Source organism: Ostrea edulis, chromosome 5, assembly GCF_947568905.1.
Source record: "Ostrea edulis chromosome 5, xbOstEdul1.1, whole genome shotgun sequence".
NCBI lineage: Eukaryota > Metazoa > Mollusca > Bivalvia > Ostreida > Ostreidae > Ostrea > Ostrea edulis.
This window is the reverse complement of record NC_079168.1, coordinates 39,170,707-39,195,235: the sequence shown is the minus strand read 5'-3', so window position 1 is coordinate 39,195,235 and position 24,529 is coordinate 39,170,707. Positions and strand designations below refer to the sequence as shown.

At 33.9% G+C, this 24,529-nt stretch overlaps 1 protein-coding gene across 7 annotated transcripts in view; it reads right to left on the bottom strand.

Moving 5' to 3' along the window:
- Positions 1-517: 517 nt before the first annotated feature.
- The window catches only part of LOC125652830 (RAC-gamma serine/threonine-protein kinase-like), a 34,227-nt gene continuing 10,215 nt past the window's right edge, over positions 518-24,529 (bottom strand). For 2 of the 7 annotated variants that reach the window (XM_056165981.1, XM_056165982.1), the window contains exons 3-11: positions 21,306-21,428; positions 18,378-18,580; positions 17,262-17,393; positions 15,079-15,144; positions 13,744-13,935; positions 13,336-13,464; positions 12,018-12,232; positions 9,603-9,690; positions 518-3,850 (exon numbers count right to left, since the gene is read on the bottom strand). In XM_056165981.1, coding sequence (XP_056021956.1) covers positions 3,593-3,850; positions 9,603-9,690; positions 12,018-12,232; positions 13,336-13,464; positions 13,744-13,935; positions 15,079-15,144; positions 17,262-17,393; positions 18,378-18,580; positions 21,306-21,428 — 1,406 coding nt within the window. In that variant the 3' untranslated portion in view covers positions 518-3,592. Of the gene's footprint in view, positions 3,851-5,538; positions 8,721-9,602; positions 9,691-12,017; positions 12,233-13,335; positions 13,465-13,743; positions 13,936-15,078; positions 15,145-17,261; positions 17,394-18,374; positions 18,581-21,305; positions 21,429-24,529 lie in introns of those variants that run through there. The other 5 variants (XM_048882259.2, XM_048882260.2, XM_048882261.2 and 2 more) reach the window with 3 other exon arrangements.

Here is a 24,529-nt window from a genome sequence, read left to right as displayed (position 1 = left end):
AGAATTTGTAAATGTTTTAATATTGCTAAATACACAGATTTACAACAAAATTTTCCTATGAACCCACCTTTATTTTTGTATTATTCACAAATCTTGAAAATTCAATGGAAAAACGTTACCCAAGAATTGAAATCCTCCATTAATGTCTTTTTATTGGCGCATTTCATGTATTGATGACCAATTTACATTGTTTTAAAATCAAATAGAAAATCTCAGGTAAATGCAGCAAAGTCCTACTTCATTTGATTTTTATGATTTTAAATTTTTTTCCAAAGTTGAAAAATTATTGTGGGAAATCTTAAAAGCATTATATCAATCCAACAAAGCATCACAGCAGTAATTCAATTCGCCACTTTACCAACATTAACCTTGCATTCCCAAAACCAAGACTGTAGATTATTATGGCCTGGATTTCTCGAAATAGTCCGAAATTTTACTCAAATAGAAGAAAACTCAAACTTTTAAGTTTGAGATTTTTCAAGAATCCAAGCCTGGACGTTTAAATGAAAGATACATCCAATTTTGAGAACAACTTTAATGGTACTTAACACACAACATTATAACATTGGTCCTTATCAGTAACGACTCCTTGGAAGAACCTCGTATGTGCTATTGTTAAAGCTGTCAGAGATAAAAATAGATATCAACAAGGTGTAAAAACTGGGGTCTAAAATCGAGAGGCTTAAAAACGCCAACGTAAAACTGTAAAATGGTGGAATAAACGGTGCTACAGATACTGAACATTACATGGCCTGTGATGTACAAACATTTATAAATTGTAGAAGAATTTGCGGGATTTAATTGTTGAAGAAATAAGACCAATCTAATAAAGATTTTGAACAACATAAAAACACAATAGAACCTATCTATATAAAAAGGGATTTCTTAATTACACATGATTTACATAGATTATTAAACATTAATCTCAGTTTGCAGAGAAATAATCAACCAGATATAGACATCGTACACACATTGTCCCACATCAGGAAGAAGCCTTCTGTTGTCCTGATATCAGTAGGATTATTGCAGTCATCAAAAAACAAAACAAGTCTGTAAAATATGTGTTTGGGAACAAATGACTTTCAATTCCTCATTAAAAAAAGAAACTCTAAAACCCCTATAATAAACAATTCCAAAACAATATTTTATAACACATTAAAAAAATATTCATTATTTAACTTCTGTGTGCTACAATGTGGACCATGAACATTCTAACACGTATAAAACTAGATGTTGGACGTCAACAAAAAGTGCACAAACTCAAATTCATACAGCAAAAGTCCACCAAGTGTGAACCTGCAGTTGAAAACTTTTGAGAATGAACACATAACAAAGGACATCCATGATGCTCTGGTTCCTGGCTACCCAAGTCTATAGTGAACCAGTTTAATTTTGCTAAGGTCATGCCTGTACAAATCTCTCTGACTTATGAAGATGACAAAGGGGTAAATCGTACCGAAGATAAGTACTTTCAAAACTACCAGATATAGTCATACTATATATATTTATCACCGAGAGACTTCTTGAGTCCTTCTTTTCTAAGACATGTTTGTGTTCAGTGCATTAAAGAAACATGATATTTGTCTTTTAAAAGTAATGGCACCTTATTTCTGAGACGTTTCTTCATAAAATTCCCCGACCTCCTCTGTTAGATATTGGGAGGCAAACTTCAGCACCACCATTATATATTAGTCTACATTGAATATGTACAAAAAACTTCAGCTGACATTTGTATATACACCTGTTAAATCTGTTGACCTTGTTCATAAGTGACTATCAAAAAAACTGATGACTAGGGCTTGTTTTCAGATTATATAAACGCAAGAGTAAAATAATTTCTACATATGTTAAGACTATTAAATCTAGATTGAATATGACTGTAATAGAGAAGATTACGATTCTTCAGATCCTGTAAAGTGTGAAGTTTAAATTTGTAACGTTTTGATGAGCATCATTATTATGGTTCAAGTTAAATCTTGTGTTACAGACTTCGATGCAAGTAGCCATCAGAATATGTTCCTACAAAACCTCACCAAAGCATATAATACTACGCAAATCATACATACATGTACCAGTTGAAATTATACATACCAGTTGAAATTATGACACCTATTCTACATCCTAATGCATTCATACATATTCATAATTCCTAAGCTAAATCTCATACATAAAAAATTATTCATGATTTTCTGTACAATTCCCATAGTATGTTATCCTTTCAGAAGAAAAAAAACCTTCATGCCCAACTCAGAAATCATCAAAATAACTTCTAATTGCTAGCGCAACATCGCACCAATGACAATATCTGACAGTTATAACAGAAATACACACCCAACACAAAATACATCAACAAAAATACTTTCCCTTTACACTGAACAAATGTCGTTACTTTCTGACAATATAGAAGACTATGACTTTCCATATCAACAGCTTCATTACAATAAACCACCTTTTTTTTAAACACAGTACATATACCATTATTTTCTAGAAGTAACCAAGAGGCCCATGGGTCTTAAAGGTCACCTGAGCTAACATACAACAATTTTTAAATGGACAGCTCAATCAAACAAAGAGTATTATTTTCATAAAATGAGAGTACAGTGTCCTTAGCTTTCCAGATTCAGTTTTTTCAATGTTTATGAGTAAAAGAGCATTAAAAAAAATCATGCCCTGTATTTTCACTATGTGATTGCTGTTCCCTGAACAACTAATTAGTCCCTGGGTCATGAATTCCACAATCTTCATAAACCATATAGTATTTTGTCACAATTCACTGAAGAGAATGATTCCTTTACCTAAAGCCTGAAGCTCCGGCTCAAAGGTAGGGAATTTCACAAGCTTGACAGAGCGCCAAGTATATGCTTTTTATAGTCTTGTATACATTGTTTTGTTTGAAGTCCAGATGAATTTAATGGAGAAAATAACACATTTTCAATAAGAAAGCTATAAAGCCCCACTTTAGCATCAGAACCCCTGACCCAAAGGACCGTGAATTTCACAATTTTGTTAAAGGTTTCTATTCTTTTCATTACTATGTACTCAGTTTCATTTTATGATGTCCAAGTCAAAAAGAAGATTTTTAAAGAAATACTGCATGTTCATTGTATGAACCATAAAGCTCACCCTAGCACCAGAACCCCTGACCCATGAATTTCTCAAGTTTGGTAAAGACAACCTTACTCATCATGACTATACACACAGTTTGTCTGTTTGGTGTCCCCTAGTAGAGAAGAAGATTTATAACGATTGCACCCTCGGGGTTGCAGTGCAAATTCCCAATTTTAATCCCCCCCCCCCCCCCCCGTTGTTCCATACCAAATTGAAAAACGGCCATGTGTTTACAGAGAAGATGACTGAGTTCAAATGTTAATGCACGACAGACAACTACCAATCACAATTGGTCACCTGAATGACCCAGGTAACAAAATTCAATTTGAGGAATGACAAGAATTATAAAATAGGTCTCTATCTTAATACTGAGATTGCATTAATCTACCATTCTGTACAGTTCTCTTGGTCACATGATCATATAACTCCTCCCCTTGTCTCATGACCCTGTGAGTATGCTTTGAAAATCCAGTCCACCGGTACTTTAGAACAATTCATCAGTGTGTCTCACTGACTCACTCAAGTAACCACCAAAACTTTTGGTACTGTTTCCATGAAATGAAAACTGCTCAAAGTAAGGCAGTTCACCTTCCTCGTCAATGGCGTCTAGCTCATGTCTCATGCTCTCCGACAAATGTTCCTGACCAGGCGGTGTTAAAAACGTGATCTCGCGCGCAAATTCATCCGGGATGTACTTTGTGTCCCATGCACTCTTCACATCTGGTTTCCATGGAGGCTGAAGCTAGCAAGAAAAGAAATCTATCATCAATAAATTGTTATAGAACATCAACATGATGCATAAAAGTTCATAGAAATAGAAAGTAAAATACAAACATACATGTAAGTTTCTCCCAATTACGTACAAAAAAAAAAGGAAAAAAAAAGCTTGGAAAATAAATTCTTAACTAATTAAGATCAAAAGAAAATTAGATCCATTTAAATCTGAAAATTCATGTTAAATCTTATTGACCTTTGATACTTAAATTTTTCAATTCCTGTGCATCATTTATGGTCCCTTTTTTGCAAGTCCTTGTAATTTGATGTCAGATATCAAGCATTTTATCATCAGTGTTGTGTTTTATTTATGTCACTTTTAGAGCTTGTTCTCTACCAGTGACCTACATTTGAATAATAGGTCCGTAGTAAGGTATAAAGTTGCTAGATGTATTTGCGAAAAAAGAATGTAGTACAAAAATGTGTATTCTTTTCATTAAAATTTCAATCATCATTAATTTTTCTATAAATAGTGGTGCATACCCTCTTCAATCAAAATATAATACTTGATAGTCGTTTAAGGGGGCTGCTTATAAAGACAGTCAGTTGTCATAGCCTGCCCATTGTAATTTCCAGAAAATGGACACTGTGTGGTGATATATATACCCAAAGCCAAGAAAGTCAGAAAGAAATACCCCAATCTGATTAAAATCAGATCTTTGATCCACTCCTGTATTCTGATGTCGCTAATACAAAGATCTGTAGACATCATGTATAGGGTCACGTCAGCATGCACTTTGGTGACCTAAGGTCATCCAATCAAATGCTTCTACAAGAACCAATCAAACCAACTCTTACATGTTGAATTCAACATTTGCAGTTCCTTCATCAGACATTATCCGGAACACTTCACGATTCATTTTCACTTATTTCTACCACTAATGATTTTGCCAGCAACAATTTGATTGGTTTATCTAAAGTTTATTCTGATGTGAGCCTTTACGGGATGTCTTCAGATCTTTGTATTAGCGACATCAGAATATCCAAGCGGATCAAAGATCTGGTTTTAATCAGAATGGAAACACCCATGTTGATATGCAGTAAGTAGTGTTTAGTTTTGCCTCCACTACTTTGTACATGCAAGTACATGTATCATTTCTTTCTTCATTTTTTCTTAAATCATATTACAAACACAATTTTCCCCATTCCTAATCCCCTCTTTATTGGAAGTGGGGTATTGTCTCCTCTATACTACACAGTAGTAACTTAATATGGGGCAACCACCTATCATCTCCATGCTAAACTGTCAGTGGTAATTGGAAGTGGTCCACTTCCAATTACCACTGGGCTATCATCTCCATTCTGGACCATGGTAATTGAAAGTGGGCTATCATATCCTCCCTACTGGTCAATGGTATTTGGAAGTGGGCAATCATCCCTTCTATACTAAACACTGCAGGTTCAATAATGATTGCATTGACAGGCCCAACCTCCTTAACAATAATCATTGCATTGACAAGCCCACCCTCCTTAACAATGGTGAAGTTGGGAGACAGTGTGATGTCCCAGAGTTTTCATGAATGTTTGTTAACTCCAACAATACTTCATCCACAATTCATTTCCATAAAGTTTACTTCAATTCATTGTTAAACTAATTATATGCGAGAAAATCAACTGTCACCAAACCTAAAAAATTAAGAAATCCAGCCCACTGTGATGAGTTAATGATTTATTGTTATATGATACAATTTGATCAGTACATTAAGTATATCTGGTTACTAAATTCTCTCTAACCACAGAGTACAGGTACCACACAGTGGATTATATCTCAGCCCATTATCATAAAAAACAACGGATCATTTCAACAAGTCTCAGCCCATCATCATAAAAAACAACAACAGATCATTTCAACAAGTATTCACATCTGAAGTCCTGACATTTACACTGGCAAATTAAGTCTGCCACTTCTACAACACAAAAACCACTATCATTTTTATTCAAACATATTTTCTTTTTCTTATGTACACGAGACGATAACAAGTACTGATCAAGCTCATGTCATGTATCATGTTTCTCTTTTATAATGAATAGTTTACACAATAAAACCGAAATAAAAAGTCAACTATGTAGTGCATGTACTCTGTATAAACCAACAAAGGACTATATATATAAGGGCTGTATCTGCACACCAAAGTCAGCATTCTTGCTTTTATTTCAAAACTGAGTGTATTTTGTGCAAGAAACCGGTGCAACCCAAAATCAAGCTTTGTCTTTCTAGTACACGTATATCACAGAAAAACTTATTTCTCCAAAGCGGCTTTCTGTGTTTCTCTAGTGAGCATTTACACTGAATTTGATTAAATGTGAGAAATTGGTTCACTTTAGATGTCTTCTAAATGACTGTAAATGTGAAACTCTACCAGACATAATCTCTTTTTAAGAAATAAAAGAATAAATCTTCTTTCAAAGCTTTAAATTTTTGAGTTTTATGGGGCTCAGAACAGTGGTTGTCATATATAGTTCTATGTTCTCTCAATCATCTAAATAAAATCACATCCTCTCTATCTTATGACTGAAATTCAGCTCATCAGCTCAGAATGAGGAAAAAAATATATTCTGAAGACATGTTTTACTTCATAGGTGTGATACAATCATAAACATACATGTATGTATCAGAATGGCATGTTATGGTATTAATAGTACAAACCCACTTCTACACCATTATCTTTTGATCACATCATTCATTAACACAGTAACGACGTAAAACATCAATACACAATTTAATTAATTGCTACAATATTGTCTCCCTGTGGAATCACTCCCACCTTTGAGCTGTTCTGGTGGTGGTGGGGGGAGTTGAAGGTGTTCTCAAAAGATGTAAAACATGACCCAAATCCTTTTTAATTTTTTAAAAACATTTGTCAGTTGATAATTATATTTAATTGCACTACAACTTTGGAAACTCATGAGTTATACTATTCAAAATAAAAAAAATAAAATGATATATAATTATGAAAATAGTAAGTGTATCGAGAATTGAACAATAAAAAATTCTTTCTAAACAATATTGAGAAAAAACAACAACAAACAACCATTAACTTCATGTACTATGCCATTGTACAAACTGATAAAAAAAAACAGGTAAGTTTGCTTATCTAAAACTCAACCATATAAAATGTAATTTTAAAATTACTCTAAAACGTGTGTGTGAACATGTTACCAAAAAATGTTTTGTCATGATTTAACACTGGTATGCATTTTGTTGCAATTACAATCATAAAACATTTGCTGTATATAAATTATATATAAACTCCTTTCTTACTGGCCACATTCAAAACGAAATACAAAAACACTGATTCAGATTTTTTTTTTTTAAAAAATGCTTGAAATTTAATGATTACTTTTATGGACAAAACAAATGAGCAAAAACATCCAATTCAGACATCCTAAAGTAGAAATAGCAATTAATGAAAACCTACTGATAAATCATCTGCATAATAAAATGGTTAGTAAATACCCTCTGTATGATGAAAAACAATTTGTTTAAATGAGACTGTATAAATCCACCCTTTAGTATGTGCAAGCCAATATCTGATACAGATGTACTCCACACACTGTATAGGATTTTGGGTAAAATATTTAACTTAGAGATCTACATACACAGGGTTGGTTTAAATACATGTGCATACAGTTTATTTGTACATCGTTTATCACTCCAGATACCACAATCAACATTTTTTATGCAAATACATTTACTACTTCTGTTTTTGTCTTTTTTTTTGGAAAAGAATTTTTGAAGTAAAATTTGAAAATTGAATTTAGCACTGTAAGTCTACATGAACATCACATTCCTACCCTGATACAATTTTTATGACACAGGAGATAAGCAGGCTATGATATCCATCCTGGCATTTGCTATAAATAAAATACCACATTCTATAGCATAAAAATGCCCCAAGCAATATTGAATCATCTTACAACACTCAATTAATACTATCAGTTAATTTGTTTATTTTAGGAATCTCGTTAATGTGCTCCCATCTGTTGAGATTTACTAACATAGAATGAATTCAAGATTCTCTCTTTACTCCAGATTAATATTTCATCAAAATATTCAACAATCCTGATTTCAGTCAGTTGAAAAGGTTACATGTACCTATATTTTGAAATGTTAGACAAGTATCCTCTTTAAAAATAAATCTGTACTGCAAATTAGGCATTTTATAGGTCCATTTTACACAGATTTTCATCTACAGTGTACTTTGGTACATGATAATTAAATTTAAGTATAAGTACATTACATACAGAAAACATACTTATCATGACATCTTCATTGGAGTAGAGAGAAATGACTTAAAACCTGACTTAAACAGCAACATATTGGTATAAAACTTGATGTTTCACATCTAGCGCAGACTTGTATATAACACCAGACATCCTTCAGGACATCGCTTCCCAACATATGCACAGCATACTTCTTTTAAAATCCTCTGAACACTTCATATACATAAAAAAAAGTACTTTATCTAACACATTCTGTTACACAGAAAGTTCTCTAAAATTAATTTCAAATTCTCATTTAGTAGACCTGAGGTTTAAAGTCACATGACCTATATATGTGACGATCATGTGCTCCAGGTGGTGTCAAAGCTCATAACGCTATTGTGACTTTGAGCTAGACTCATCTTACTACCATGATACGAAAATTTCTCAAAATACGGCACATCCACTTCAGCCATATCTTCATCGATTCGATCCAGGGAGTGACTGGACGCCTCAAATTCTGGTAAGCCCGGCGCTGGGGGTGGGGTTAATTCCACAGACTCCCCCGTAAAGGTGTCATCAAAATACCTGGTGTCAGTCTCGGAGGTCACCTGAGGCTTGAAGGGCGGCGGGATCTGAGAGAGGAACAGAACATGCTGAGGTACACAACAGACAGAATTCTCCTTTGGCATGGTGCACCACTCGCTAGCGACCCGCTAATACCCCGACAACAGTTATCTGCCCCTGAAGTTGTTTTTTTTTACTCAACAAAATTTGAAATATGTGTCATGAATATTAAAATTGTGATGCAAATGAGGGTTATGACATACTCATGCCAAGCTTCAGAAAAATTCTGTCAACTGAAAATAAAAAATGAAAAAGGGAAAGCAATTCATGCTAAAAGGAAAAGTATTCTTTTCACTTCAGAGTTTTGAGAAAAATATGAAAGGAAGAATGCATGAACAACATCAAGAGAGGGGATTTAAATGATAAGAAAGGATAAACACAGAAACCAAACAATTTCTTCTGGCCTCACGTGACCTCTGGACTGACAACAGGGGTATAAACTGCAAAACCAGCATGGTCGCTATCGAGGGATGTACAAGACCATCGAACATTTTGTTTTTAGTAGCTACAAAGAGCCACTTATTAGACCTTACTAGTAGGAAAGGAAACTATGCTATCTTGAGGAGAATATGGGTTAAAAAAACAGGAATGCCAATAAAATTAAAATAGTATTTAGTTTTGGACTTTAAATTAGTGATCAGAGTTCAAGACAGCAAAGCCTACATGTAAACTAAAACATAATGATTAAATGAATGATTCAATTAAATAAAAGCACTTCTCTTCTTACTAAATGAAAATCATAATGCCCCAATGTGACTTTCAATGAAGCAATGTTTTCTTAACCTCTAAAAACATTACTGATAGGATGACAGTATCCACTATATTCAAATTAAATGTGATCATACAAAGTGGTGCGTGACCTGACCTTTTTTTTTTACACAGTTACTCACCTTTTTATCCTGAAGGTCTTGCCAGTTGACACTTTTGAAGAATGGATGGGCCATTATGACTTTAACATCATCTTCTGTTCCCCCCAACCTACAAATCAGCATAAACTATCATCTATAGAGCAACATGAACTACAACCTAAAGAGCATACATTTAATGTACTGTACAAATCCACTACTAGTATATCTGATGTACAAATCTTCTATATCTGATGTACAAATCTTCTATATCTGATGTACAAATCTCCTATATCTGATGTACAAATCTCCTATATCTGATGTACAAATCTTCTATATCTGATGTAAAAAATCTTCTATACCTGATGTACAAATCCACTATATCTGATGTGCAAATCTTCTATATCTGATGTGCAAATCTTCTATATCTGATGTGCAAATCTTCTATATCTGATGTGCAAATCTTCTATATCTGATGTGCAAATCTTCTATATCTGATGTACAAATCTCCTATATCTGATGTGCAAATCTTCTATATCTGATGTACAAATCTCCTATATCTGATGTGCAAATCTCCTATATCTGATGTACAAATCTCCTATATCTGATGTGCAAATCCACTATATCTGATGTACAAATCTCCTATATCTGATGTGCAAATCCACTATATCTGATGTACAAATCTCCTACAACTGATGTACAGATCCACTTTAACTGATGTACAAATCTTCTATATCTGATGTACAAATCCACTATATCTGATGTACAAATCTCCTATATCTGATGTGCAAATCTTCTATATCTGATGTGCAAATCTTCTATATCTGATGTGCAAATCTTCTATATCTGATGTGCAAATCTTCTATATCTGATGTGCAAATCTTCTATATCTGATGTACAAATCTCCTATATCTGATGTGCAAATCTTCTATATCTGATGTACAAATCTCCTATATCTGATGTGCAAATCTCCTATATCTGATGTACAAATCTCCTATATCTGATGTGCAAATCCACTATATCTGATGTACAAATCTCCTATATCTGATGTGCAAATCCACTATATCTGATGTACAAATCTCCTACAACTGATGTACAGATCCACTTTAACTGATGTACAAATCTTCTATATCTGATGTACAAATCCACTATATCTGATGTACAAATCTCCTATATCTGATGTACAAATCCTCTATATCTGATGTACAAATCTACTATATCTGATGTACAAATCCACTATATCGGGTGTGTAAATCTCCTATATCTGGTGTACAAACCCACTATATCTGATGTACAAATCTCCTATATCTGATGTAAAAATTCCTCTATATCTGATGTACATGTACAAATCCTCTATATCTGATGTACAAATCCACTATATCTGATGTACAAATCCTCTATATCTGATGTACAAATCCACTATATCTGATGTACAAATCTCCTATACCTGATGTACAGATCTCCTATATCTGATGTACAAATCTCCTATATCTGATGTACAGATCCACTATAAATCTCCTATATCTGATGTACAAATCCACTATATCTGATATACAAATCTCCTACATCTGATGTACAAATCCACTATATCTGATGTACAAATCTCCTATATCTGATGTACAAATCTCCTACATGTATATCTGATGTACAAATCTCCTATATCTGATGTACAAATCTACTATATCTGGTGTACAAATCTTCTATATCTGATGTACAAATCTCCTATATCTGGTGTACAAATCTCCTATATCTGATGTACAAATCTCCTATATCTGATGTACAAATCTCCTATATCTGATGTACAAATCCACTATGTCTGGTGTACAAATTTCCTATATCTGATGTACAAATCTCCTATATCTGATGTACAGATCCACTATAAATCTCCTATATCTGATGTACAAATCCACTAAATCTGATGTACAAATCTCCTATATCTGATGTACAAATCTTCTATATCTGATGTACAAATCTATTATATCTGATGTACAAATCTCCTATATCTGATGTACAGATCTCCTATATCTGATGTACAAATCTCCTATATCTGATGTACAAATCTCCTATACCTAATGTACAAATCCAATATATCTGGTGTACAAATCTCCTATATCTGGTGTATAAATCCACTATATCTGGTGTACAAATCCACTATATCTGGTGTACAAATCTTCTATATCTGATGTACAAATCTCCTATATCTGGTGTATAAATCTCCTATATCTGGTGTACAAATCTCCTATATCTGGTGTATAAATCCACTATATCTGGTGTATAAATCCACTATATCTGGTGTACAAATCTCTTATATCTGATATGTGTAACCTACTGACCTTTGTTTGGGATCCTATATCTGATATGTGTAATCTACTGACCTTTGTTTGGGATCCTATATCTGATATGTGTAACCTACTGACCTTTGTTTGGGATCCTAATATCTGATATGTGTGACCTACTAACCTTTGTTTGGGATCCTTGACCAGCAGACCTGACAACAGAGAGGTAGCGTCTTCTGACAATGTCCGAGGAAACTTCACTTGTTGTAGCAAAATAAGTTCAAACAAAATGTCATGATCACGATTATAAAATGGTAATCTGCCACACATCATTTCATACATCACTACACCAGTACCCCACCAGTCCACAGCTCGGCCATAGTCATTGTCCTCCAGCACCTGTCAAAGGGACACAACTCAACTTCATGAAGCTATTGAACATGCCCTGTCACTGCATACAGACCCCAAAGCATATTACTACACCAAATGACAGATGAACCATTACCTCCCCATCAAGAATCATTATGTTGCAATCTCTAAGCATTATGTTCAGAGCATAAAGCACTATGTTCAGAGCATATAGCAAGTTGTTCCTAGTCTATAATGTTACGTGTTCATTTTAAAGCATTCATTCTCAATAAATGTTTAAATTCAAATTCTTTGTTCTCGTCTGCTCATTGAAAAATTAATCTAGTCTTTACATCATTATCAATATGGCATTAATTCAAGGTGGAAGGATTTATTTTAAAAGATCATAAATTTTAGGTGAGGGAGTGACCTAATTCAACACGTGTGAATTGCCGAAGAGTATCAAGTGTACCAGCAGTTGTAACCTCTCTTCATATTCACATACAGGAAATGCTCTTCTAAACAATTTATTATGAATACTACGTTTTTTTTTATCTACAATAATTTAATTTTCACTTTTAATTCATTCTTACAATATCTTGATTACGGTATTCAGAGGAAAAACAGTAAAAAAAAAAAAAAGAAAAAAAAGAAGACATCCTGTTTTTATTAAGAACAACCTTACAAATAGTTGAGAGTTATTTCTTAATCACTCAGTCTATTCAGTGTTCCAGCAGTGTGGCAGGTCACCATTTGTTCAGCGGAACACAAGTGTAGTGATACGCTTTGTAACATATTATAAACGCTTTCTTTACAAAACAAAATTACATTATTAATACAGGTATACATTCTTAATATTCTGTATCTCTGCGGATTTGTTACCTGTGAACTACCTGTATGTGTTAACTTTGAACTACCAGTATGTGTTACCTGTGAACTACCTGAATGTGTTACCTGTGAACTACCTGTATGTGTTACCTGTGAACTACCAGTATGTGTTACCTGTGAACTTTCTGTATGTGTTACCTGTGAATTACCTGTATGTGTTACCTGTGAACTTTCTGTATGTGTTACCTGTGAACTACCTGTATGTGTTACCTGTGAACTACCAGTGTGTGTTACCTGTGAACTACCTATATGAGTGACTGATTTACCTCCGGTGCCAGGTACTCTGGAGTTCCACAGAAAGTCTTGGTGCTTGCTCCGTAATACATCTCCTCCTTACATAGTCCAAAGTCTGCTATCTTTATATGTCCATCCTTATCCAGTAACAAATTCTCCAACTGCAACATCCAAATTCATGTTTTTGTCTTTAGCTTGACAATAGATATCTTGTCTACTCTAATTAAAATGTAATCTGTAATGTTTCTTTTATTGTCCAATTAATTATTCCCTAATTAAGAACAAGACTGATCTAACATAGCTGCATTCACCATTATATGCAGGGGGGTTTCAGGAACATGATCAATAGGTTAAAATACTAAAATACAAATGTACCCTATTTAAACAAATGCTGTATTCCATATCACTATCAATCATGTAAACATCAAACCACGACTTACTTTGAGATCCCGATATACAATATTATTTTCATGCAAATATCCAAGCGCTGAAATAATTTCTGCTCCATAAAATCGTGTCCGATCTTCACTGAATATCCGTTCTCGTGACAGATGAAAAAAGAGTTCTCCCCCATTAACATACTCCATGACAAAACAGAGTCTGTCTGTTGTTTGGAAAGAGTACTTCAGTTGCTGTAAACAGAACCAGCACCTTAGATTTACAAAAATTAGGTCATACACTGGCCACTTAGTTGCAGCGAGACACAAAATGCAAATAGCCATGCTTTTCAGTTTTATAGGAATCAATAAGTCCATACATCTACACTTCCTCCTTCCTACCCAAGCCATGATTTAGTAAGGCCAAAATTTTTTTAATAGTTTCTCAGGCAGGATTTCACTTGGCTGTAACATGAGTTACCATTTCTTTTTATGCTGACTGTATGTAGCATGAGTTACCTTTCCTTTTTATGCCCACTGTATGTAACATGAGTTACTGTTTCTTTCTCATATAAAGAATAAGCCATGGAATTTTTATTTTCATAAAATACTTACTATTAAGTATATACTATTATTCTTAAACACTTGCATATAAATGAGTATGCATTCAATAACTATTTGATAAAAAAAGATACCTACACTTTTTAAAAAACCTTCTGTAAGTTTTACATAAATATCTATAAAACAAAAGTTACCTCATTTACACAAATAAACAAATATAAATATAAAGAAGAAAAAGTCCAACAGGTACCTTTTCAACGGATGTGGCTGTGTCTGAGAAACTATAGATTATTTTTTTTGGCCTAACAGAGAAACATTCAAAGCTCATAATCATGATAATGGCTTATCACTAGATGGCTAGTCATAACTCTGTACCAATGTCATTCAGTCAATGGAAAATAAAGGTTAAACATATAACAAGTAAACTTGTTATACATCACTGGATAGAACAAATGTGTGGGTGATAACATTTGATATTCAAATTTTGCACAATGGTTACTTTGCTTATGACCATGACCCCATTTCAAAGTCACTTTGCCAAGGTCAAGGTCACTTTAAAGAAAAAACAAATACTCTGTCCCAGCTGTCACTTTGTAATGATTCAGTTTGAAAATGTCTTGTAGCAGTTAACTGTCTGGTCAGGACATTTCTTAATTTATAAACACCTATTGAAGTCACTATAAATCCCTGACCAAACAGTCTTTATTTCTCTCAGCAATCCATCATTAAAACCAATCGAATTTTAAAATCAAACATATTTGCAATCAACCACAGAAGGAAAAATCTTGAATATAAAGGTTGCACAGTTTACGACTTTCAGCTAAAACCGATACTCACTGTTAAAAATGGATGTTTGGTGGTCTGTAAAACTCTGTTTTCTGTAAGTGTGTGTGCCACTTCATCCTGAACAAATACACAAAATAATGACTATCACAGCAAATCATGCAGATCAACAAAACTACCCACAATAGTCCTATTGCATGTACGAGATCGCCATGTTGTTACAGCTAATTATATATGCATGTCAAAGGTCAATCGGGGATAGCCGTGTTAACGTAAACAACAATGGATGCCTGCGTTATTCTTGAGGTCGTACACCGTGGATCTTTTTGATTGGCATTTTTTAATTTTGGTATATAATATATAGATATATCTTTAAACAAAATGGATACTGGCGATCAGACTTGTAATCTGGATGATTTCTCTCATTGGAAAATAAAGGCGTTGCGTTCATTTCTGAGCAGCAGAGGACTGTCAATATGAACTTATAGCTCTCACTTTTGCCGCAAGTAAACTGCATATGCCTACAGCTGTAGAAATAGAGAAATCGAAGTTAGATTCCTACAATTTTTCTGAAGAGTTGGTGAAGTTGTATATTGCCCGATTCTTTGTTAATTTTTGATAAGTGTGTGTGTGTGTGTGTGTGTGTGTGTGGGGGGGGGGGGGGGGGGGGGGGGGGGGAGACACGGAAAACAAAGAATGTCTCCTTGACCACCAGATTTTACAACTGATGTAACTTACCCCCATGCCTGCCAGGAGGGGTCAACAAGGTGGCATGAAGAAGTGTGAAATCTTGGAATAATGTACTAAAACCTTTGTCTGCCATTATGCAGTCAAATGGCTCTAAAAGATCCATAAATCCAGAATGTAGGGTATATTTTTGTCACTGGTCCTTCTACCCCAGCATTCTTTTTCAATTTATTGTCACCATTATTACATCCACTGACACAGTGTCTCCCGGACATATTTGTGAAAGAATTTATTTCTAAATGTGTTGATAAAAATTGCAAACTTGCACACAAAACCAAACAATAAAAAAATGAAAGGAATGGAAAAGGTAAGAACTGTCAAAATGTATGCATTTCTTACTATCATGAGATCTAACAATTTATTTTGCAAGCAAATGATAAGAATCAGTGATGACTATCTGAAATTCTTACCATAAAGAACTCTCTCATAATAAAAGGGTCCCCCATTCCATTTTTTTTTTTATCAGAGAGCTATACTGTAGCCTACAGTACAGAGTGGTGACAAAATGAGTAATTTTTTATTTTTTCACTATATACTCATTATTTTATTGAAATCCAACTTTTTTGAAAAACTTTTCTTGATGTCATTTCTGGACTAATATTGAATTGAGGAAATTTTTTATTGACTTGCAGAATTCCTTACACTTTCTTGTCATAATATTGAAATAATTTTCAGACCATCCATCCTAAGAAATGACATTTAAAACACAAGTATAAAATTTTAGAACTCGTCACTACTATATATCCTTAGTAAGCTGAGAGCCGAAATGTTTCATGCTAAATCAATATAAACTCTTTTCTGAAATGGATAGGTGAAAAATTAAATGTAAGAAATTCTGCATCCATTTGTAAATTTCCTCAAAATTGAACCAAAAGTGACACCAGATTAAATTTTGGAAAAAGTTGGATATCGATTAAATATATATTGGAAAAAATAAAAACAAACACTCACTTTTGTCACCACTCCAAAGTATATAACACGTAGCTGGACTCCTTGTTGGTTTACACCCCCCCCCTTCTCCACAGAAAAAAAAGTCTAGAGAACAACAATGCTGAAATACGGTTACCAATTTAATTAAAGATACACAGTGTCCTACTCAGGATTAAAAAAGATATATATACATATATACATGTATATATAAATTCACGGTGAAACACGGTGTGATGAGCAATAAGATATCACGACAATGTTGGTGTGGGTGGCACACAATTAAGAAAGATATAAAATAATATTGAATGTAACTTAATCAAATTCTGTTCCGATCGCTATCCGCATACTTAGACCTTACCAATACTGATCGTTTAAACTTTGTATGCACCGAATTTGATTAAAAATTGACGTGTTTTTACAGACAAGTTTTTTTTTCGTTTGACTCGATGTTTACTGCAGAGCGAAGGCCCGGATGTTCAATCTATCCCCAATTGACCTTTGACACAACATGACGTCGGAGCGTGCAATAGGACTATACCTCAGATAGGTGTGACACTTACCTTCGCAATGATAACCTGTTTCTTCAGAATCTTGATGGCATACAGATGATTGGTCGTCTTTTCCTTACACAATATCACTTTGCCAAATGTGCCTTTTCCAAGGACTTTTAGGAATTCAAAATCATCCAGAGACTGCAACAGTAGATATATAGAATCTTATGGACAGGACTTGCTGTTATGTCCAACATTTTATTTAAGAAATAAAGATTGTGTTTTCCTATATGTTGCAAGATGACCTCTAAGGTCAAGAAATGTTTTGAAATATAAAAAGCCGAGGCTTTCATATTTCAAGCAACATTTTGAGACCAAGGTGGTTATCCTGCCTCCAGGGAAACAAAGAACTTTATTTCTCTTCTTCCACACCTCAGAAATATACAGCCGATCGTTTACCTATACAGCTACAAATTAGGTCATAACATCATGGCAGTTTCCAAAACTGCCATTATTCCGTGATATATCTTCATACGTAATGATACACATCTCACTCCATGTATTGATACTACAACAATAAAGTTGATAACTGATCATTCAATTTCATAATCATAAAAATTAAGCAATATATGTTGAAAAACAAATTTATAAATGACTGAAGAACAATATAAATCAATATTCCCACAATTCTGAGATCAATACACATGTTAATGTGTCAATGCACAGACAAGTTAACCTGCTTCCATGGAAGTGTAGCTTTCTTGGACTGTGTATTTAAAGCACTTTAGCAGTTGTCATAATCCATCAACATCAAACTAAATACTTGAAGTATTTTTCAAAACAGATCTAGTATACCCTACCATCCCACCTTTTTCGTCAGGAAAAAACATGCAGGCCTAAATCATTTTGGAAACTACCATGACATCATGAAGTGACTTAATTGGTGGCGGTATAGGAAAACAATTGGTTGTATATTTCTGAGCCATAGTAGAAAAGAAATAAAGATCTTATTTTCATGGATGCAGGATAACCTCCTTGGTCTCAAAATGTTGTTTGAAATATAAAATCCTCCGCTTCTATATTTCATTCTCGACCTCGGGGGTTATCATGCAACATACACAAAAACACAAACTCTATTTGTTAATTATATTGTGCCCACCACACAAATATGAAACCTATTACCACTTTCTTCTTCTCTTTTTCCAGTGTCCCTCCCTCTTCTTCTGTGACTTTGAGATTTTCTGCCACAGAACGAATGGCTGCAATCCAGTCCTCTCGTTCTTCATTACTCTCCACATAAAACATTCGCTCTACGATCACGGTCCATTGCAGACCACGGATGATGAATGTGTTGGGCTTGGGCTTTTCCTGCTTCATCAGCTGACTGTCTATACAACAAAGGATTTAAACAGCTTGTTACTCCAACTTAGTTTACTTTTCAATGCATGGAACTTATTTCATAAGCTGTCCATGGAAAAGGAGGCAGAGATTTACACATCTACATGTAGTTTCTAGGATTGACAAATTATCAATTTATTCAGAATTACATACTGGTACACTATTAAAATGTCTATGTAATTTTAAAATTATTGAATTCACAAAAGCCACTATCTAAAGTTAAAACCATTAAAGACATGATAGAGGACAGATATCTTTTGTCACCATACTAAATTTATCGTTGACTGCAGTGCTCGAGCTGGGCTTTGCCATTTTCGCCAATGGCGATTTTTTTTCAAAAATGGCGAAAAAAAAAATTAAAGTGGCGAAAATCCCTTTTTGCAATAATTTGTATTTTAAAATCTGTCATGTGTTTTCCTTTGTCAGCGACACATTATCGCCTGTTTGTTTATGCAGTCAAAATCTGTTTACTCAGTCAACGCGTGTGACCAGAAATCTCGCGTCGCTCCAGTGCACACAGAGCTGGTCATGAAGGCCAGATAATAGCCTCAGGTAATCTTTGGCTGCAAAAAAGTCGGTGATTATATAATAAAGTACATCAGACAGCTGTGTACCCTGCTGTGGTCAATTGTTTAACATTTAAAATCTTATTCATTATCATGTTATCAGCTTCACATTAATGTCAATTCTTAACCACAGAACCGACCGGTATTATTGTGTATAATGTATATGCATCAATTGTTTGTTTTTGCAGCCAAGCTCGTTGATTACAAGATCTTGATTTTGATGTGTTTGATTTTAGTTCGAATATTTCATTAACAATGCGGTCGGTCACCATTGATATGGATGTAGCAATTTTGATAATTTTCTTTGAAGTTCGGTGCACAACAGTATAAAGATGCTAAGGCCAAAAATAAAAATTGATTTGTTTGATGTACTCCGACCGACCCATGAAAATCGCCCCTACCCAATCATTTTTTTCAGTACTTTTATTTTTTTTTAATTTGGTTTCCAGGGAAATAGACATTGTTTCATTTTAAAAGTTTATATTCTCTAAGAAACTTTTTTGATGAATGTTTTATAGCAATAATTATTAAATCTGTCTTGTCCAATGTTTAATGAAAACATCAATAAATTTCTAAGTCTGCGTTTTTATGACAATAATCAATTTTTTCGATACTGCAAAAAAAAAATAAAAATACCTACCTACCTACCCACTTGAAAAATGTGGGTCGGAGTACATCAAACAAAAATATATTTAATGATGGCCTAATCTCATAAGACTATGCACCCCGTTCTATTTTGACACTAAACTTGTAGCTTCTGACCCCAGTCAGTCTAAAATTAAAGAAAAATATTTATGTTTGGCTTTACAGTCAACCCCACCAGCTCAAACATCTGATTCTGTCCAAATTGCAAAATCTACCATACCAAAACGGAAATTTAATAGGGAATGGTTGAGACGACTCTAAATTGGGCTTGATGTTTTGTGACATTTGCATTTCGGGCAATGTAGACAATGTTTTCACTCAGGGGTGTAGCATCATGAAGTTTATATTTACATGATTTATTACCTGATTTTTGATTTCCACAATAAAATTTAATTATCAAACAAATCAACTTCTTATTATTTCAAAAAGAAGTGTTTAGGTATGATAGCTGGATATGATTAAGTAATGTAACTGATTCCAAATGCTAAAATCAGTGTAATGAATAAAATAATATGATGGAAATAATTGTATAGCATGAGATTATCTGCGCCGCGCCGCACCCTGAAAAAGTGGCGAAAGGGAATTTTGGTCCAGTGGGAGCACTGGTCGACTGCCCTATTTCGGTGACCTTTTGTTTACGTGTGCACATTGTCATTTTCGGGTGTAGATTGCGTAATCAATTTCGCCGTAGTGTTTGCAAACATATATAGAGTACGTCTTCAATTTTCCCCCGAAAATGAACTACTAGAAGAAAAGTATGCAAAAAATCAACATGAGTACTCTAAAAATAAGCCCATTTACTTATTAATTTTTCAAGCAAACCTTCAAATTAATATAAAGTATACCAAAAGTCTAGAATTCTACACTATGATATTTTATTCATTGACGTTTAGTTGCAAATTCCTCCTGTATATACGTTTTAACAGTTACAAACTTTTGGCAAACCTATATTAACAATGGTCACCGAAATATGTGACGTCACCGTTTTAAGATCACAAAGTGACATGTTTTTTTGTTACGAAAATATATTCAATTAACGTACCGATGAATTTGGAATTTTTGGATGAAAGTAAAGGAATTTAGTTACTTTAAAGGTAGGTGTGTAATTTATTTATTTAATCCAAGTGATTAATGAGAAAATCGCGGTTTATCACTAAGGTCACCGAAACTGGTCAGTCAACGATATATGTGTAGGAAAATTCTGTTGTGTTTGACATGTATAGCTAAAGCCATTCTGATAGGGAAATATCATATCTAAAATTTATCAAGTGTCATCTTTACGATAGGAAGCACCTATAAAACAGGAAGCACCTGATTTCAACAAAATATAGCTTCTTCAATTATCTTACTCTACACTGTCTCAATATAAAAATAGGAATCTAATCTTTAATTTGTTCACTCAAAAATCTTTTCTCAAAGTTGGTCCGGCATCAATCTGTGGAGTGTTACATTTATCACACTGGTCAACTAAATATTGAAAATTCATTTTTGTCTAGTAACCAACCTCTGACGGTGAAGTCATTGAGGGGGTCCCCCAGTCCATGTTCAGGCTTGGTCCTGTAACCAAGGAATGACCCATCCTGTCGCAGTATAAAATATCGCTTCCTCCAATTCTTAATGTGCTCTCCTACAAACAGAAGTTCATAAACAAGGACTTTTCAATACCGTGTAAAGCACATGTTCTCATGTTACAACTGCAAAAATTCTCAAAATATGAAGGTCATATTATAGTAAAGTCAGGTATATTGATCTATACATTGTAACTACGTTTTAATCTACTCAAAAGTGTGACCAGTTTGTAAATAAACAACAAGTTTATGTTTTCATTCAGTAATTCTTAATTCAGTATTTAAAGCTCCACTTAATGATGTATTGTGCTGGGATCAATTACTACTCAAGTTCATTTATTCGCTCAAACCACATTATATATGGTGCACGAGGTACATTAAAGAAACATACATTTGAGTACTGATAAGGTCAGAGTATATACAAATACACATTGTGTATGCATGTAGTGAAAAAGTATTTACAAAATATAGGTTTCAGTGTTTAAAAGGAGGAGAGACTAACATCGATTTTTGAGATAAACACACCAAGTTTTTAAGTGTTTTAACATTACTGGTTGACATTTTCACGAAATCTAACAACATTTGGTCTTGTGTAGTACCTAATGTGAAGGTACTCTTTTCCAATATTTGACAAAGCACTGAATTCTAATACATAATGGAATCTGCAATTTTTGATTCGTTATACATTAAAACACAAAATCTTTCATTATATGGAATACCAAACCATCTGCCTGTCTCTAATGGAAGGCAGTGGTTTGTGGTGCAAAATTTAAGGAGAATCTAGTTCTAAATTTTTCAGACAATTTTTCTAAATATTTTTCAAGTCCTTTGCAATTAATTATCACATACACAGCCAATATCAAAACAATTTAATGACATTCATGAATTTAGAATTGAAGTGAAATAGTATTGGGCTTTCCATGGTGTAGATTTTGTACCCTTGACTTGTTAAAATTACATAAATACTTCATCAACAATTCTGACCAGGGCTTGAAGCTAACTTTTTATGTCACCAGTCCAGCCGGACTGATGGGGTATAATTTTAACCAGTCCACAGAAAAAATTACCAGTCCAACAGAGTTTTCCAGAAATAATCAAATATATTTTGTTGATATCATTAAAATGAAATTTAACTCATTATGCCTTAAACAATATTGTAACACTTAAATGTGGGATTTATATTTACGAATCAGATTCGTCCGGTTGATTAAACAGATCGAAGCATGCCAAATGTGTATGAAATTTCATATTAAGTATATTTTCCAAAATGATGCTTTAGAAAATTAACCAGTCCCATCAGACTGACTAAAACAAATGTCAGTCAGTCCGCCAGACTTTTAGCCAGTCACAGACTGACGGACATATGTTAATTTCGAGCCCTGCTGACAGAGTGATTTTCAAAATGTAAACTATGCACAAATCTTTAATATTGACTATATATATTACTCACTTTCTAGAAATATTTCGACTGTGTTCCCAGTCTTTTTCAGTCATGTTTATCTTAAGATATCTATCTATCTCCCTCTCTATCTCTCTCTCTCTCTCTCTCTATCTATCTAATCTCTCTCTCTCTCTATCTATTGGAATCAGTATACCATACATACAGATGAAACTTTCAAAACCCTTTTCACAACCTTTGAAATTGAACAATCTCTCTGACTATTGATCAAACCTCTAAATAATAAAATATGTACTTCAATCATTCCTAAACATCAAAATTAACCAACCAACCTCCCCCCAATAATTTGTCCCTATAAAAAAATCAGTGACTCAGGCCACCTTTAATATCATCTTGTTTGTCCTCTCCTGATTAAAACAAATGATCTTACACTGTAGTTTGTCCTCTCCCAACTAAAACAATTATCTTCGTTTGTCCTCTCCTGACTAATTATTTTCATATCTTAGTTTGCAATTTCCTGACTAAAAGTTATTTTAGTTTGACCTCTACTGACTTAAATTATTTTTGTTTGTCCTCTCCTGACAAAACTAAAAGGATCTTAGTTTGTCTTGTCCTGACTAAAATAATCTTAGTTTGTCCTCTCCTGACTATTGGTTAAATTGTCCTCTCCCAACTAAATAAAATTATCTTAGTTTGTCCTCTCCCGGCTAAAATAAAATTATCTTAGTTTGTCCTCTCCCGGCTAAAATAAAATTATCTTAGTTTGTCCTCTCCCGGCTAAAATAAAATTTTCTTGGGCTTAAAAATAAAAATTGATTTGTTTGATGTACTCTGACTGGCCCGTGAAATTTGTCCCGACCCAATCGTTTTTTCCACACTTCGAAAGTTTAATTTGGGGGGGGGGGGGGGGGGGGGGGGGGGCGCTCCCTGGAAAGTAGACATTCTTTGAATTAGTTTTAAAGTTGATGCCTTTTTTTTTTGACTAGTTGTTTTACAGAATTTTTGTTACACTATATCAAAATGTTATTTGGACGTCTTTCGGTTCTACTTTCACTTTGATAATGACCATTTGTTAATCCGGGAACTTTTCACACACTTTTCTATATGAACGATCAAATATACCGCATCCCTGCTCCAAATTACCACATTACCTACCAACAAGATAGAGCAAGAGGCGACCAACTCCCCCGTCGAGGCCTGATCGTATTTGTGTACAAAAGTTTGAAAGCCATGCTACTTAAATAAAAAATCACGTGAGATAGCGCACCAAAATTATGGCGGACCACAAGTCTGCATTCAAGTTGATGGTCTATACATATTTCTGAAAAAGCACGCATAAAATTTTGATATGGGATTATTTAAATGTTATGACGATTTAATAGGTGAAAGGCACTTTTACTTTGCTCTTAAACTGAGACACACGAATGGAACATAATTGTCACAACTAATTGAATGATGCGGGGAAGTCAGCATTAAAATTATATTGGGCAATATTAAAACTGATTGTAAATTGCCGTCATCATGTAATTCACTTGGATATTCATGAATCACATTAAAGTGTTTAAGTGATTACTATTATGAATGTCAAACCACAAATAGAAGAATCAATCAGCGGTAATAAAAAGGGGTGTTATTTTATTTATTAAAAACTGTAGAGGTCCTCATCCGTGACGAATACAAAACATCCTGAGAAAATTTCAGAAGACATTGGAAGATTTACGTGTACATATGTATTATATAAATGTGTACAAAATGAATGTT